This window comes from Myotis yumanensis, unplaced genomic scaffold (genome assembly GCF_028538775.1).
Source record: "Myotis yumanensis isolate MYYU_CA2020_CCGP unplaced genomic scaffold, mMyoYum1.0.hap1 SCAF_3, whole genome shotgun sequence".
In the NCBI taxonomy this organism is placed as follows: domain Eukaryota; kingdom Metazoa; phylum Chordata; class Mammalia; order Chiroptera; family Vespertilionidae; genus Myotis; species Myotis yumanensis.
In genome coordinates, this window is record NW_027223754.1 from 176,179,250 (window position 1) to 176,197,870 (window position 18,621).

Consider the following 18,621-nt stretch of genomic DNA (forward strand, 5'->3'; position numbering starts at 1 on the left):
AGGAAGGGAGAGGGAGAGAGAGATAGAGACATCAGTGATGAGAGAGAATTATTTATCGGCTGCCACCTGTACGCCCCACACTGGGCATAGAGCCCGAAACCCAGGCATGTGCCTCGACCAGAATCGAACTGTGACCTCCTGGTTCACAGATTGACGCTCAACCACTGAGCTATCATGGCCGGGCCTTGGGTTTTCTCTTTAAAAAGAGGATGTTTTAGAAAGATTTCCATTAAAGTTATTCTGAAAGGGGGAAAAGTGTTTAAAGTTTGATTAAATTATTTAGAAAATGCATTTAGGTGGAAATTCTTTACCTGAGATAAATATGATAAATGAGCATTGCTATGTGTTTTGATTTCATTTAGATGTCATGACAGGCCAAGATTCCTAAATTAGGTTATCGAACTTGAATTTTACTCTTAATACATTATGCGTTTGTCTTGTAGGTGCCTAAGCCCATGCATCAATCTGTAGGTTCTTCCTCTCCTCTTCCAAAGGATCCAGTATTGAGGAAAGAAAAACTGCAGGATCTGATGACCCAGATTCAAGGAACCTGTAACTTTATGCAAGTATGAGTCATTATTGTATAAGTCGTTATTGAATGAATCTTAAATTATATTCATGGGGCTACTCGCTTCTGACCTGAAGTATTATAATGAGGTTGTTAAGAGCATAGATTCTGGTGTTCCAAAATGAGTACAAATCCTGGCTCTGCCACTTCCTAGCTCTGAGAGTTTAGGCAAGCTACTGCCTCGGTTTCCTTTAAGAATTAGGGTAATAGTTTCTATTTCTGTTTGTTGTAACAAAATGAATTAAACATGTAAAAAGCTTACAGTGCTTTTTATAGCTATGGGTCACCAGTAGTTTTCACTGAGATTGTGAGAACCTACTCTATGCTTGGTATTTTGGTAAGCGCCCTTGTATAGAGAAAATTATAAGACATTCATTGCCTTTAAGGAGTTTAGATTCCAGTTGTATAAGATTGTGAACATGTGTTAAGCCAATAGTTAAATGTTAAATTGTGCCATACAGACTCTTGCAGAATTTCAGAATAGTGTGATATTACTGAGGGATAAAGAAGACAAATAAGATATTCTTTTGTAGTAAAAAGATCTTGAGCTTGGAATTAGGTCCCTGTTTAAATCCCACTTCTACCAGTTTGCCAGCTGTAGAATCTATGGCAAGTTATTTCGCTTCCACCCCTCTACTTATTTGTACAATGGGGGAATTGCTTATCCTTCATATTATCTAAAGATAAATTAAAGAACTAAAATGATCACTACAAGTGTGTAGCTTAAGTATTCAAAATGTTGGAAACATTTCTGGGAGAACCAAGATAGGCAGATGGCAGAAGAGAATGGCTTCTCCTCATGAAAGTATTTAGTGCCATGAGCTAGTTTAGTGGTTGAGACAAAATAATTAGACCCTCTCATTGTTCAGGTATAATAAAAACGAGGGTTCAGTCTCTACTAGGATTAATGCCTAATTGTTTAAGACCTCAAGTCAGGAGTTTTGGTTTTTTTTCCAAGGCAGGCCTTATAATTACTATTGTAGTTTTAAAACTTGACACAGTCTTAAAGTTTGACAATTACTTTAGTTTTTCATTTTAACTCTTAATTTCTGCTTCTGTAAAGTCTTAAGTTATTAACCTTTTGAGATAGTTATTAGCTAGATTCCTATACCTAATAAACTGTGGACAACATCATGAATCATTTAATGGCAATAGCTCTTAAATGAATAATCTTTGTTTCTATTCATTATTTAAAAACTTGGCTTTAGGAATCTATTCTGGATTTTGACAAACCTTCAAGTGCAATTTCATCCTCACAGCTGCCTTCTGTTACTCCAGGGAGCCCAGCAGGTATGTAATCATTCTTGAGACTTGGAACAAAGAGCTGTAGGTCTAGCAATTAATTCTTTTACAAGTAATTTTATTCTAGATATCGTAAGGGTTAAACTGTGTCCATATGTTAATTTATTCTAAGTATCCATGTATTATCAGTTATATATGGGTAAATTCCCATTAGGATATTTGCATTTTAGAGAAAGTCTCCAGATGGGTGAATGGGAATGCACAATAGCTGTTTTTGCTGTTTTTTTCTGTTCTTGGAGTGAATTCTGAGTAGAACTTGCTTGACCCCTTTCAGCTGTATAAATCTAGCCTTGAGGCTCTTGGATCCTGACTATGAGTGAAGTTGCCTCAGTGATAATTAGTATACTGAGTAACGTAGTAATTAATGATGGAGCCTAGATTTGAATCTGGTCTGATGCTTCAAACTTTAGGCCTTTTGCTCTACACTAGTTTATCTCAGGGGAAGGGTGATGCAATCAAAGATGTAGCCCAGCTGTAGTAAGATTATACAGCAATTCCTGGCTGAAGTAAGGAAAAACTAGAGTAATTAACAAAACTGATGGATATTAACAAGGAAAAACCAAACTGAAACCAGGTAACTGAAAAGTACATTAATATGCATGATCAAAGAGGGAAAAAAAACCCTCAAGAGACAGATGACCTAGCTAAGATTTACTTTGAAACTTGAAACTTACATGAATAAATTAATTACTATTCATGATAGCTCAGATTTTATCTTTTCAGATTACTACCAGTCATTTTTATTTATTTATCTTTTATAAGCATTCTTTTAAAAAATATATTTTATTGATTTCAGAGAGGAAGAGAGAGGGAGAGAGAGATGGAAACATCAGTGATGAGAGAAAATCATTGATGGGCTGCCTCCTGCACGCCCATACTGGGGATTGAGCCTGCAACCCAGGCATGTGCACTGACCCATGGGGAATCGAACCGTGACCTCCTGGTTCACAGGTCGACACTCAACCACTGAGCCATGCTGGCTGGGCTTACCTGTTATTTTTAAAAGTCATATTTCTGTTCTTTTGGAGGCCTTGATATGCTGCTTCTGCCCATTTGACCTTGAAATATTATGTATCACAGATGGGACTAGTATCCTCCTCCTCTACATTTTCTCTGACTCTTGGTAGCGCTCTAATAGAAAACTCATGATAGACTTGAGACCTAGTCTTTTCAGCTACTTTTTTTTTTTTGTAAAGTATAAACTTTAGTTTCCACCCAGTTGATATGCATAAACTTTTCTCCTCGCTCAGTGGTTTACTGTTGATTTCACTCTCTGCAGCAACTACAGAACAAAATCTAACCAGTCAAAATGATTTTCTTCAAGAGCCATTACAGGTAACTTCTCCAAATTAATCTTTCATTTACTCTTCTTTGGTATTTAGGGAAAAAAACTCTTACTTTGGCAAGAATGACCAGACTTAGTGATTCTAATATACATGTCTAGTTTTTAGATTAAGTACAACCAGTCCTCAAAAGATTCCCTAATGACCATGGGGAAGACATAAATTATAACGGAGGAAGCTAGTTGACTTAGTAAGGAAAGAGCACACCTGAAGAATCCAGAGGTACCTTGTTTGGGAATTTTCCTTTGCTACTGAGCTACCTAAGTAACTTAATATAGCAGCATAGTGAAGTGTCTAAAGAAAGAAACTGATTTTTTAAAAAATATATTTTATTGATTTTTTACAGAGAGGAATAGAGAGTCAGAAACATCTATGGGAGAGAAACATTGATCAGCTGCCTCCTGCACACCTCCTATTGGGGATGTGCCCGCAACCAAGGTACATGCCCTTGACCAGCATCGAACCTGGGACCTTCCAGTCCGCAGGCCGACACTCTATCCACTGAGCCAAACCAGTTAGGGCAGAAACTGATTTTTTAAAATTCATGGTTAGCTATTGCCCCCTCCCCCAAATAGTTAACATTCTGGGGAACTAATTTTAACAAAACAACTTAGAGATATAAAGGGACAAGATCATTGATGTCTGTAAATGCCACGTTGCATTTCCATCAATGGTAAGTTCAAGTTTTCTGGTCATTATCCCTCTGAAAGCCTTATTGGTAATAGCTACTTGATAATAGCTACTTTGATAGTATATTAAATATTTTAACCAGGTGGGTCAATAATTGTCTTTCTTTTCAAAAACTTCTGAGAAAATCATATCATTTACTTACAGTGTGACACTGGTTTATATTTATTTTAATAAGGTATGGCTCCATTTTCAAACTGTGTTTGTTGGGCAAGGTCTCTCACCCCAGTCACTGCTGTAACTAACGAGCTCCATTTTATCTGTTTAGCTATTAGGGTTCCATTGACAAATTAATTACATTTTTTTTTTTTTTTGGAAAGCCACTGGCCTGGTGTAGTAGTTCTGGTCTGTAACATTATGTTTACTCATCAATACTTAAAATGACCTTCAGCTGGTGTACTTAAAGAACAATAATTTGGAATTAAGAGTTGCCATCATTTCTAAATAAATACTAATGCAAAAATGTTTATCTTTTTTGTTAACTGAATCTTTTAACTAAAATTCAAGTCTTTTAAATCTTAACTATCGAATGGCCTGAGTCGCCTTCACTTAGCATCTGTGAGTCTTTCTGTGGCTAGAGCCTCGTTATGCCTCCACCATAGCCAGTCCCACTTCTTTAGGGCAGTTGTCTAGGAGAGGGCCAGAAGAAAGGCCCCGTTTTAGAAACTCTCCAGTCTCATAATAGTTATAATATTTTGGTCAGATCCAAATTGTACCTGTTTGTTTAGTTACTAGAGGCCCGGTGCACAAAAATTTGTGCACTCGGGGGTTCCTCAGCCCGGCCTGTGCCCTCTCGCAGTCTGGGACCCCTCGGGGGATGTCCACCTGCTGGCTTAGGCCTGCTCCCCAGGGGATTGGGCCTAAGCTGGCAGTCAGACATCCCTCTGGAAGCCCAGGAGCCCTTGGGGGATGTCCTCTTGCCAGCGGGGAGCAGGCCTAAGCTGCAGTCAGACATCCTTAGCGCTGCTGAGGAGGCGGGAGAGGCTCCTGCTACCACCGCTGTGCTGGCAGCCGTCAGCCTGGCTTGTGGCTGAGCAGAGCTCCTCCTATGGGAGCACACTGACCACCAGGGGGCATCTCCTGCATTGAGCGTCTGCCCTCTGGTGGTCAATGTGTGTCATAGTGACCAGTCATTCCCAGTCATTCTGCTGTTAGGGTCAATTTGCACATTACCCTTTTATTATATAGGATATAAAATGTAAAGGATATATATATATATATATATATATATATATATATTTTTTTTTTTTTTTTTCCATAAGGCCTTTTGTAAACTTGGCCCCCATCTCCTTCCCAAGAAGTGTTATATCATGGTGACTCCTTTTAGAAGGTCATTGAACCATAACTGGTTTGATATTGGTTACCATTAATTAGTTTCCAGTTCACCCATTTTATTGCTTGGGCTTCTGAGAACCGCATCCATGCATTTAGGTAAAAGGAGTGGATTCACTGATATTTAAGACCTTGTGGGTCTCTCTCCGTTATATCTAATACCTGTTGTACCATCGAATTCCTAGCCACTCTCTTAGTTTGTTTGTTTGTTTGTTTTAAAGGGGAGAATGATGATTTTTATTTTTAAAAAAATATATTTTATTGGTTTTTTTACAGAGAGGAAGGGAGAGGGATAGAGAGTTAGAAACATCGATGAGAGAGAAACATCAATCAGCTGCCTCCTGCACACACCCTACTGGGCATGTGCCCGCAACCAAGGTACATGCCCTTGACCGGAATCGAACCTGGGACCCTTGAGTCTGCAGGCTGACGCTCTATCCACTGAGCCAAACCGGTTAGGGCTCTCTCTTAGTTTTCTATTGGTTACAGTTGTCACAGCCTTAGTTCTTACTCTGCTTTTTCCTAATTTTTATTTTATAACTATTATTAGCTTTAATTTTTTTGTTAGAATTTTGATGCCATTGTGATTTATACAGAGCTTATCCTTTCTATTTATATTTCTACCTACCTCTTTAAGATCCTGAGAGTACTCAGAGTAAAAACATAGTTACTATGATCCCTGGCAGAGCTATGCCTAGAGTGTTAAATGCGCCCTGAGCTCATCTTTCAGTGAATTGCTATTGAGTGCCAGAGTGAAAATCTAGCCCCAAGTTTCCAGGGCCAAGAATCTTGATAAGTGAAGATGGGATTAGATGTGCCCTTTGGCGACCAGGCCTGGAAAGGCAATGTAGCTGACTGCTTGGGTTTGAATCTCAGCTCTGCCACTTAATTTTGTGTGATCTTGGGTAAATGATTTAATCTTTCTTTTCCTCTGCCTGATTGTCAATAAAATGAGGATAGTAGTGTTCAAAGCCCCCACACTATCCAGGAAGTGGGAAAAGTACTTATTCATATTAAATTTTTAATCAAGGATTCATGTTAAAAGTCTTGGGTGACCTCTAAAAGAATAGTAAACAAAAAAACTAAAAGCTTACTGTTGGATTAGATGTTAGAGTGTGTGAAGTATTTAGCATTAGTGAGCTCTCAATAACAATAACATATTAAGAAGCCCAAGGCCCAAGAAATAGAATGTGAACAAAATGTGCCTTTTAAAAAAGTTTTATGTCTTCCTGTGTCCAGACTGCTGTTTCTCCAGTTACCAGTAGCTCAAGTGCTTGCTTGGTTACTACTGATCAGGCTTCTTCGGGATCTGAAACAGAGTTTATGCCCACAGAGACCCCTGAGGTAATAACGAGAGACTGATGGTCTCAATTTATTTTATGAATTACATGCACGATCCATTAAACAATGTGACATTTATACTGTACTACCATATTGCTTTCTGTAGGTGTGGTCCTGGAACTTACGCAGGTAGCTTTATGGTGGCTTTGCTATAAAGTAGACTTACTAGACTAGAGTCTTGCTTTATCAGATACAATAAATTTGTCCAAATTGTGTCAAAAAAGATGAAAATTTTTAGGTAGGATTAGGTCGTTTCTCACTGTATTTATATTGAAGAAATTCTGAGAAGAAAAATCTTTTTATTCATATAACTGTGAACACTCAATAACTTTATAGTGCTGCTATTAGCATTTATTCAATTGGAATGATTTACATTCTCTTTTTGCCTAATTTTGTCAAAAGTATTTTACAATATTTGTACTTTCAATTCTAAAGTGATTTTTTTTTTTTTTTTGCTAATAGTTTCAGTACTAATAAATCCTTATATAGATATAGCAAGATAGGATGATTTTGGGCTTTTTTTTGGTATTAATATATCAACTCAGGTTTCATTGGGTATGTGTGTTTTTTTGAACTATTGTATAAGAATGTGTATTTTTTACAGAATATAAGAAAATATAGATGAACTTTAGTTTTTGTGGTACTGATGTGGTCTAAATTGAAATTACTTGTTTCCTCGTTTTAAGAAGACAAAGTATTTGTTACCAAGAAAGTCATAGCTGTCTGCTTCATAACCTCATTGGGATTGAATTTTGGTAATTTTTTATGCCTTCTCTTAGATAAGAATTATTTAAATTAGATCAAGCTTGATTCTGTTAGGCAGCTGACTTAGAAGTCCACTAATAAGATTTTTAAATAGGAAAATGTTAACACTAACTCAGGAAGTAACCCAAGGTTTTCTAAAGCCTAATACTACTGAATGAATTTGATATAATTTAGACTTTTAACTTAATGGAAAATACCATTTCACGGTTTGAAAAGGACTAGATACTCCTGAAAAGTCCAGTCCCTCATCTGTTAGACCCGTAGTTTGCAAACCGCGGGTCGCAAGCCACATGCGGCTCTTTGGCTCCTTGAATGTGGCTCTTCCACAAAGTACCACGTGCAGGCGTGCATGTACAGTGCGATTGAAACTTCATGGCCCATGTGCAGAAGTCGGTATTTTGTGGAAGAGCCACACTGAAGGGGCCAAAGAGCCGCATGTGGCTCACGAGCCGCAGTTTGCCGAGCCGGTTTGCCGACCACTGTGTTAGACTGATTATTGGTGAGACTCTTTTGCTTAGTCAGCCAGCTGGGTGAAGCAGACGCTAGTGTGCATCCTCAGCAGATGAGGTTTGGAGTTGTAAGCAGAAGCTATTCTTTTGCATTCCTGTGTCCAGCTGTCGTCCAGTAGAACTTGCTGACTTATGCTGGTCTGGGTTGAGGGTATGTGAACTGCTTGCTGTACGGGAGGTGATTGGCTGATGCTGCATTTCTCCTCCCCAGGCAGCAGTTCCCCCAAGCAAACAGCCATCTTCACTGGCTTCTCCAAACTCTCCCATGTCAAAGGGCCCTGAACAGGGCTTCCCGTCACCTCCAGCAACTAGTAGTTCAGTGACCGTTGGCACAGCGCCCTTTCAAGCCATGCAGACAGTGAGTATGAACCGAGAATGATGATTGCAATTCATTGTTCCTGTTAAAAAGCCATTGTTTCTCTTACATCTGTTATTGGTTACGAGGTGAATAAATCTGCCATTGGGTTACTCTTATTCGGGCTGGTAGAGTTTACATTTGTCCGGTGGAAATATTGTTTGTGTTGGTCAAGTAAAACCTCAAGAATTTTGATGGGTGTTTTATCGGAGCATTTCCCCCTGTGTGAAAATCAGTAGCAGGCAAAGCTGAGGACCCCTAGGAAACAAATGAATGGTGTGGGTGAGGAACATAATTTTGTATGAACATCTAAATAATACCAACCATTTCTTTTTTTAAATATATTTTTATTTTTATTTAAAAATGTTTTTATTGATTTCAGAGGGAGGAAGGGAGAGGGAGAGAGAGACAGAAACATCAATGATGAGAGAGAATCATTGATTGGCTGCCTCTTGCATGCCTTGTCCTAGGGATGGAGCCCACACCCTGGTCATTGCCCTGACTGGGAATCGCACCGTGACCTCCTGTTCATGGATGGACGCTCAACCATTGAGCAACACGGGCCGGGCCTATACTAACCATTTCTAATATCACACTAGTGATGTTCCATTGCATCAAAACCAGACACAGAGGACACATACCGGGGTGTTCTATCATTGTTGAAACTTTCACTTGATTTAATCTTGATCTCATGTGTAAGTTTTTAGAGAATTATTCAGATATGTGTGGTATTTTGGATCACAGATTAAAATTGTAATCTAAATATTTTTATAGTATTATTACAACTAGGTTTCTATGTTCTTTAAAAACGGAATAGTATAAAACAGTTTTAGAAAAAGATCCACAAAAAGTCTGAGGCAATAAGTACCTTTCCTGATGGTGCTTAATGTCCCATTCCAGGTTCTTTGAGTGACAGTAGTGGGGCCAGTGGAGTGGCAATGGGGAATAGGCACAATGCAGGGAGATAGGCTGGTGAATTCAGAGACCTGAATTCACTGATCTTATTACTTCCTGCGTGGTCAGTTAGAACAGCTTAGTTTCTTTGCTTTCCCTCTTTCCCTGTCAGCCTATCTTGCACAGAATTGCCACATTGGTTTTGCTAACTTTTTCCTATTCCTAATTAAAAGCAAACAGTGGTCCATTACAGAATAAAATGGAAAGTCCTTTGTCCGACACTCAATAACTTCTGAAGTCTGGTATAACCTGCCAAACTAGTCCCCTGTGCTTGCCTTGTACATTCTTGCCACAACACCTTTTTGCTCATGCCAGTCTGTTTTCTCCACCTGTTTGAATTCTATCTAGTACAAATTGGTATTCGTTTGTTTATTCACTCACTCATTCATTCATTAAAAGCAGGTATTTTATGGAGCCAGTTTCTGGGGTTATAACTCACATGATAATTCTATGTTTAGCTTTTTGAGGAGCCACCATACTGCTTTCTACATGTAAAATGGGCTGCCCATTTTACATTCCTATTAGCAACCACGAGGATTCCAACTTGACCACAACCTTGCCAACACTTGGATTTTCTGTTTTTTAAAAACAATAGCCATCCTAATGGGTATGATGAAGTAGTATCTCAGTGTAATTTTGATTTCTATTTCCCTAATAACTAATGATGTTGAGCATTTTGTATGTGCTTATTGGTCATGAATCTTCTTTGGAGAAATGTTTATTCAAGTCCTTTGCCATCAAATAGAAGCTTTTGAATGTTGCCGAGTTTTGCTGGATGTCACCCTTAATTATTTTTTATGAAACTTCGCAAATGACTCAGCATACCCTTGTCTTTTAAGGTATTTAATGTTAATGCACCTCTGCCTCCACGGAAAGAGCAAGAAATAAAAGAATCCACCTGTTCACCTGGCTACAATCAAAGTTTTACCACAGCAAGTACACAAACACCACTCCAGTGCCAACTGCCAGCCATCCACGTGGAACAAACTGTTCTTTCTCAAGAGACTGGTAAGACCTTGGTGTATGGTATTTGAAGACTTAGATGACAGCTAATTGGAAAGCAACTCTGTAGTGTACTTTAGCAGTTCTTTCCCGAGCAGTGAGCATTATCTCTTTACATGTTCAATGTTGACAAATATTTGATGCTTTTTCCTCTGTTAAGTTCACCATTTTAACTTTTGTAAAAGTGGAAATTAGTTGACTTAGATGAATATATAGGCTCATATTTTTAAATCTGATTGTGTTGATTGCCATAGACAGTGGTTGAGGCAGATAGGGCATTGTCCAGTTGCTTTTATGAAGGTTTTGAAACCATTCTGTTAACTCTTTTAGCACAGACAGATGGCTATTTGGCCTTTGCTCTCTCCTTTTGTCTTACAATAAAAGCATTGGTTAATCAGACAATATAACTTAGTATGCTTATTCCACTGTTTGCTTAGAGATGAGAGGTTATTTTGATCTTTCATGCTATTGTAAATCATGAAAGAGTAAGCAACTTTGTGGTTATTTACTATTTTAAGAAGTACTTGTAAATTTTTAGTGTTGGTACGTCAGACCCCTAGTGAGTCTTCTAAAACTTAAACCTAATCAGATGAACTGAGTTTTCTGGGGACCTGGTTTATCACAGAGGTAGTAAATGTAAATCCCTGGACCTAGCCACAAATGACCTCATTCTGTTCTCACCTGTACTGTGAAGACGTAGGGCAGATAATTTACTGAAAGGATATTTTTGTCATATGCCTTCTCAATTACAGTAGTGATGAACATTCATTTTCTTTTACTCCCTGATCTGGAATAGTTAGCCTCTTTTTTTTCTTTAACTGTGGTAAAATATATATATAACATAGCATTTATCATTTTAACCATTTGTATGTATTGAGTTCTGTGGCATTAAGTACATTTAGATTGTTGTGCAGCCATCACCATCCTTCATATCTAGGACTTTCATCTTCTCCAACTGAAACTCTGTACTCATTTAACACTAACTCCTCATTCCCCTTTCCCTCCAAATGCTGGCAACCACCATTCTACTCTGTTGTATGAATTTGACTACTCTGGGTACTTACCTTATGTAAGTGCTATCACAATAGTTGTCCTTTTGTGATTGGCCTGTTTCACTCAGCATAATGTCAAGGCTCTTCGGTATTGTAGCTTGTGTCAGAATTTCCTTCCTTTCTAAGGCTGAATAATGTTCTATTTAAATACTAGTGCCCTGGTGCACAGATTCGTGCACATTAAATGGAAATTAATTAGAAGGTGGCCACAGGGTGGAACTGGGTGAGATGGGCTGGACATGCCCTGGAGCCAACCTCCTGTGGTCTCTCCCAGGCTGCCTGCACCAGGGGCTGCGCTGTGGCTCGAAGGGCATCTGTGGAGTGAGCAGGGTCCCTCTAGCAGGTGGGGTCCCTTGGCCTGGCCTGCAGGGATCGGGCTGAAACTGGCTCTCCAACATCCCCTGAGGGGTCCCAGATTGTGAGAGGGCGGTTCTTGGGTGACGCACCCCGTGTCCAGCTCCCTCCTCTCTGGTTCCGGGGTGTGTCACCTGAGAACCACTGCTGCCAAGTCACAGAAGCTCGGCAGCTCCTGCATTGAGTGTCTGCTCCTGGTGGTCAGTGTGTGTCATAGCTACCAGTTGGAGCATCTGCCCCCGTGGTGGTCATTATGCATCATAGCTACCGGTTGGACGGTCGGATGGTTGCTTAGCCTTTTATATATGTAGATATAGGGTGGGGCAAAGGTAGGTGTACAGTTGTGAGTACATGAAACAGAATTTATTCTTGTATTATTATTTATTGATTATTGTATTATTTTCCATATGAACAACTGTACACTTACCTTTGCCCCACCCTGTATGTATAGAGAGATTTCACACATACATAGCACCTGCATTTTTTAAAAAGGGAGGACATTGTATTAAACGTTTTGATATATAGTGACTTTTTAGTATAAAGAATATTGAATCTTTATTACAATTTAACTCTTGGACTTTAAAACTGTTTCTTTCAGCAGCAAGTTATCCTGATGGAACTATTCAAGTAAGCAATGGTAGCCTTGCCTTTTACCCAGCACAGACGAATGTGTTTCCCAGGCCCTCTCAACCATTCGTCAATAGCCGGGGATCTGTTAGAGGATGCACTCGAGGTGGGAGATTACTAACCAATACGTATCGGTCCCCGGGAGCTTATAAAGGTATGCTCTGGATAACATTGAATGATACTGAATTACTTTGTCTATGTATTAACTTGACTCAAACTATTTTTTACTTTACCTGTTTCTTTTTGTAGTTGTTATTTATAATGTAGTAAATAAGTTCCTATTTCTGCAAAATACAGTATTTAATACCCCTATTCTCTATAACAGAGAACTTTTTGTATGAAAGGCAGATTCATCCTGTTACTCTGATTTTCATATTTGAAATTTTTTTTTCATTTGTTAATTGACTTGATTGTTCAAAATGTGTCATAATTAGACAAAGCCCATTTTCTAGTGATTTGTGTATCAGTATGCCACAGATAAAAACATAAACTTTGAGACTGTAATAGTGATATTCTTTTTAGTTTTAAATGTAGTTCCAAGTATTCCAGTCACGCTTGGTGTTAGCAAAGTACTTTACACAGAAGCTTTAACTACCTACTTACCTTACCACTATTTCCCACCCCCACCAGCATTCTAGCAATAGTAAATTTCTGCAGGTGGCTTATTTGAAGTCAGCAATGTTTTATAAATGTGTGTCTTATTGTGGAAAGCAATATTAATAGAGTTTGCTTAACGAAGGCATAAATCTAATGTTGGCATTATAGGATCAGCTTTACTTTTAAAATGGTATACAGTTAGACTACTTAAAAGTTTAGTGTAACTTTGCTCATAATTTTATGTAAGTTGTTTATTTATTAGGTTTTGATACTTATAGAGGACCTCCTTCAGTTTCCAATGGAAATTATAGCCAGCTACAATTCCAAGCTAGAGAGTATCCTGGAACACCTTATTCCCAAAGGGTAAGAATAGTCGTCATAGTTGAATAGTAGTACAGTTGTTGATGCTAAGCTGGTGATTAAATTATAGCGCAGTCATGATTTTTTTTGTATAAGGCACTCTTAGTTTTAACTTGTAAGTATTGTGAAGAGTAAAGTTGGAAGCTTTTCTAATAACCTATAAATGACAACTTAGAAGGTTTGAAGGATTGTATTAATCGTGTTGTTTGTATTAACTCATTTACTCTTCCACCCTATAAGAGAAACTGGGGTTCAGAAACAAGTTAAATAACTCATCTAAGGTTACTCAGCAAGTAAACAGTAGAACTAAGATTAGAATGCAAATTTCTTAACTCTGGAGCCCATGATTTTAACTTTACTATATTGCCTTAAATTTAACTTTTCTAGATACCAAGTATAGCAAAGTCTTTTTTTTAAATTTTTTTAATTGATTTCCTAGAGGAAGGGAAAGGGGGAGATAGAAACATCAATGATGAGAGAGAATCATTGATTGAATCATTGATTGGCTGCCCCCACCCCCCCCACCCACACTGGGGTTGAGTCCTGACCAGGAATCGAACCATGATCTCTCAGTTCATAGGTCGATGCTCAACCAAAGCCAAACCAGTTAGGGCATAACTATGCTTTTTATGGGTTATATGGAGGCAGACTTTTACCATACTTGGAAGATAGTTTGAAATGTTGGCTCTTGAACATTTTTTCTGGAAGATAATAGATTACATTTCCAGGGTACAATATAATTCTTATCAATTCACCTGTCAAGACAAAACAAAGCCCTAACATACTTTGTAATTATCTTTAGAGTTTGGTTTATAAATAGAGCAAGATTTAAATAGTCTGTGTTCTTGCTTTATTATCTTCTATTTTTATTTTTTTTTTGAGATGAGGGACAGAGGATCATGCCATATTTTTTTTTAATAAAGATTTTTTAGAGAGGAAGGAAGAGAGAGAAAAAAACATTGATGTGAGAACAAAGCATCAATTGGCTGCCCCTGCATTGCCCTCAGCCGGGGATGGAGCCCACAACCTAGGCATGTGCCCTGACCAGGACTTCAACCAGTAACCTTTTGGTGCACAGGACAATGCCCAACCAACTGAGCCACACCAGCCAGGGAAGACCATGCCATATTTTTAAATCTCTCCCATTACTTAGCATTGTATCTTTTAAATAGCGTTCTCTAGATGCTTTATTGCAGAGGTACTCAAACTTTTTAAACAGGGGGCCAGTTCACTGTTCCTCAGACATTCCACACATGCGCACTGTGGGCCCGGGATGAGTCGGCTGCTAAGCAGGAAAGGCAGCGGCGGCAAAAACACCCGGCGGGCCGGATAAATGTTTTCGGCGGGCCGCATGTGGCCCACGGGCCATAGTTTGAGGACCCCTGCTTTATAGTTTTTGAAAGTATTAACCTATCTAGGTCCTGGCTGGGTAGCTCAGTTGGTTAGAGTGTTGTCCCGATATGCCAAGGTTGTGGGTTTGATCTCTGGTCAGGGCACATATAGAATCAACCAATGAATGCATAAATAAGTGGAACAACAAATCAATGCTTCTCTCTTTCTCTCTGCCCCCCCTCCCCCAAGTCAATAAAAATTTTTTTAAAAAAGTATTAACTTAACCAATTGGTGAGGTTCATTAACAGATGAAGCAAATATTGCTACTGTTGCCACTGTTTTTTTTGTTGTTGTTGTTATTTTTTATATTTTTTGTGTTTGGAGACATCTGAGCCTCTTCAGTTGCTGGAGAAAGCCAGTAAAGGGCTAAGAGGACTTTAATCTTAGAGAATGACCAGCCAGTCATCCTGGGTAATAACTAATTATTGTCTTATCTTTTTGGTAACATTTTAGGATAATTTCCAGCAGTGTTACAAGCGCGGAGGGACATCTGGTGGTCCTCGGGCAAATTCAAGAGGTAAGGACAATTAACTGAGTAGTTTATTTGCCCAACCGACCTCTTCCTCCGTCAAGTTCTCCCCAAATACACTGTTTTCAGCATTTATCTTGTGGCTTTCAGTTTGCTTATGTCGTAGTACTGGAGACCTGAGAAAGATATTAGACTACTTAGGCTGTGGAAATCAGTTTTCAGTTTAATTAAAAGTGTAAGTGTGTGTGTGTTTCAGTTTTCTTGACCCCAGCGCGTAATTTAACCTTAGATATACAGGGTGGGGCAAAAGCAGGTTTACAGTTGTGAGTATGTGAAACACAGGTTTTATTCTGGTATTTTATTGTATCATTTTCCATACAAACGACTGTAAACGTTACTTCTGCCCCATTCTGTATATTCACAATGCCGACTTCCAGTTGTTTCATGAAATGTTTCAGGAAGGTGGTTCTTGTAATAATGGGCACTTGCACATACTCTAGTTTCACTTCATTGATAGATAGGAGTAAAGATGGGAAATAAGCAACTTAAAATTAAGACACACAATTTAAGACTTGAAGCAAAAGTAGGAAACTTGTGATACTTTAAAAATTGTGGACAGTACTATTTAAAGATTCAGTGTAACCGAGGAAATCAAGAGTTACTAAAGATTAACTGGCTTTGTCACAGGAAAACAGTTTTTTTTTTTAAAACAGAGTAGCCAGTATTTGCATTGCCTTTGCCTTACACGTGAGCAGTGTTTGTACTGTGCTTAAAACATTTCACAATACCACATTGACTTGGAAATAAAAAACAAGCATTCATCATGGTATCATACCAAAATATCCTTGAATGGCTAGTAGTTCTAAAAGTTGGTTTTCTTATGCAATCTCAGTTTTCTTGAGTGTTTTTACATCAGAAACTTTGATTAGGTTTATCACTGAGGAATGTAGAACAATGAGAATTATGAGAGAAAGGTAAAGAAGCAAAGAGAATGTTCAAACCTGGGTTTTAGACTTTGCCAATAATCTTAACTAGGTAAATTATCCAAGCTTTTGGGAGCCTTATTTTTTTTTAATCTTAGTGGTATAAAATCCTAGTGCTGGAAAAGCCTTGAGAAGCATACTGTAGCTATACTTCCTTGCTTTTGTTTTGGAATTTACTGTAAATGTGTCCTTCTCTGTGTTTCAATAGCCGACTAATGTTAAATATTGTGTTCAAAGCTAACTGCTTCATTATGACAAACTCACTGTTGTTGATAAAACAGCAGGGTGGAGCGATTCTTCTCAGGTGAGCAGCCCAGAAAGAGACAACGAAACCTTTAACAGTGGTGACTCCGGACAAGGAGACTCCCGCAGCATGACCCCCGTGGATGTTCCCGTGACAAATCCAGCAGCCACCATCCTGCCGGTACATGTCTATCCCCTGCCTCAGCAGATGCGCGTTGCCTTCTCAGCAGCCAGGACCTCTAATCTCGCCCCCGGAACTTTAGACCAACCTATTGTGTTTGACCTTCTTCTGAACAACTTGGGAGAAACGTTTGACCTTCAGCTTGGTAGATTTAATTGCCCGGTGAATGGCACTTACGTTTTCATTTTTCACATGCTGAAGCTGGCAGTGAATGTGCCACTGTATGTTAACCTCATGAAGAACGAAGAGGTCTTGGTGTCTGCCTATGCCAATGACGGTGCTCCAGACCATGAAACCGCTAGCAATCACGCGATTCTTCAGCTCTTCCAGGGAGACCAGATATGGTTACGTTTGCACAGGGGAGCCATTTATGGAAGTAGTTGGAAATATTCTACATTTTCTGGCTACCTTCTTTATCAAGATTGAAAGTCAATGCACAATTGACAACAAAAGAATGGTGTTCTATATTAGTGGGGTTAAAGGAAAAGGTAGTCCTTGAACTTGTGAATAACTGGTTTAGGGAAATGTTCTCATTCCTAGAGGAAGGAGGAGGTCTTTATTTTTGTTTTCCTCCCCAAAGTGAAAAATTTGAAGCTGAATGACAATTAGCACTAATCTGGCACTTTATAAATTGTGATGTAGCCTTGCTAGTCAAGCTGTGAATGTATCTTGTTTGCACTTAACCCTTAACTGTATTAACGTTCAGCTTACTAAACTGACTGCCTCAAGTTCAGGCAAGTTATAATGCCTTGTTGTGCCTCAATAAAAAAGTTACATGCACCCTCGGTGTTCTTATTTGATTAAACTTTTAGTTGAGAGGTAAAATATTTGATTTTTAGTATCCATCATTGGTAACTCTTGAATAAGGGTATTTATGGGTTCATATTATTATGTGAAAATAATGCTCAGTGATTGAGCGTTGACCTATGAACCAGGAGGTCACGGTTCGATTCCCAGTCAGGGCATATGCTCAGGTTGTGGGCTCGATCCCCAATGTGGGGTGTGCAGGAAGCAGCTGATCAATGATTTTCTCTCGTCATTGATGTTTCTGTCTTTCTCTTCCTTCCTCTCTGAAATCAATAAAAAATATTTAAAAAGAAGCCTTTTATAGATAACAGTTCCTTTTAGAGCTACTTTTCTTTGATATTGTACGTGTCATTCATCTAAAGATATTTATCTGTTTTCCATTGGTTAAATCACATATTTTCCTTGAAGCTATCTTGCAGTAGGCCATGTATTATCCTTTAGTTATCTTCAGGTACCTAATACATGTATAATAATTCAAGATATAACAGGAGATACACAGATACTTCTGGTCCACCATTAGATTTATGCTTTCTAGTGGATTCTCAATCTGTAGAGCAAAATATTTAGTCATCAAAAAGCATAAGTCTGGGGCTGCCCAGACAATGTTTGTGTGGGCAGTGACAGCGTTCCCCAGTGTGTGGGGAGACCCTGGAAAGGGAAAGTTACCTGAAACTTGAGTCTCCAGAGCTTCTGAAGGTTGATTTCAGAGCCTGTTGCCTCTTTAGTCTGAGCTCCCACAACCAGATCCTACTTCACAAATGACCCTGGACAGTAATAAAACTATAAAAGCCTGAACCCAAACCCTGCCACCTTCATTGGTTCAGTGCTTTGACTTCCTTTTAAGGAGACCTAATGTGGAGAGATTAAAAATGGTGGCAGAGTAAGTGGATGCTGCACGGACATGCTCCCAGAAACAAACTGGAATTACAATTGGAATTACAACTAAACTTCCGGAATAATCAACAGAAGACTTGCAGGAGAGATCCCTGATACTCGAGGACCAAAAGTGGAGACCACATAGAGACTGGTAGGAGGGGTGGAGGCATGAAAGGGCTGGCCCAGCACCCATAGACGACAACTGGAGTTCGGGAGAAAGATCTCAGCTGTGGAGCGTTGCCCCTGAGAACTCGGGGATCTAATCCCCAAGCTCCCACCTCTCTCCCAGCAGAGACCACCAAAACTGAGGAGGGTACCCATATAACATCTGGCTGTGAAAAGCAACAGGGTTGCTGTCTGCCAGGGAGTGACAGTTGAAAATTCAGGCACCCTCTTAAAGGACAAATGCACAAAATTCCCTGTGGAGCCACCCACCTTGTGCTCCAGCAGAGGGAGGGCAGAGTGGACTGGAGCTGTGTGAACAGAAGCCAGGATTGGGGACTCGGGTGTTAGGGCTCAGAA

The 18,621-nt window shown here is 39.2% G+C and overlaps 1 protein-coding gene across 2 annotated transcripts in view; it reads left to right on the forward strand.

The window, feature by feature from the left end:
* CAPRIN2 (caprin family member 2) overlaps positions 1–17,384 on the forward strand; it is a 45,683-nt gene extending 28,299 nt beyond the window's left edge. The window contains exons 10-19 of one of the 2 annotated variants that reach the window (XM_070407814.1): positions 444–566; positions 1,777–1,858; positions 3,150–3,205; positions 6,472–6,576; positions 8,059–8,205; positions 9,996–10,164; positions 12,163–12,345; positions 13,051–13,151; positions 14,994–15,057; positions 16,274–17,384. In XM_070407814.1, the coding sequence (XP_070263915.1) occupies positions 444–566; positions 1,777–1,858; positions 3,150–3,205; positions 6,472–6,576; positions 8,059–8,205; positions 9,996–10,164; positions 12,163–12,345; positions 13,051–13,151; positions 14,994–15,057; positions 16,274–16,842 (1,599 nt within the window). In that variant the 3' untranslated portion in view covers positions 16,843–17,384. The remainder of the gene's footprint in view (positions 1–443; positions 567–1,776; positions 1,859–3,149; positions 3,206–6,471; positions 6,577–8,058; positions 8,206–9,995; positions 10,165–12,162; positions 12,346–13,050; positions 13,152–14,993; positions 15,058–16,273) is intronic. The other variant, XM_070407815.1, reaches the window with a different exon arrangement.
* Positions 17,385–18,621: the final 1,237 nt, after the last annotated feature.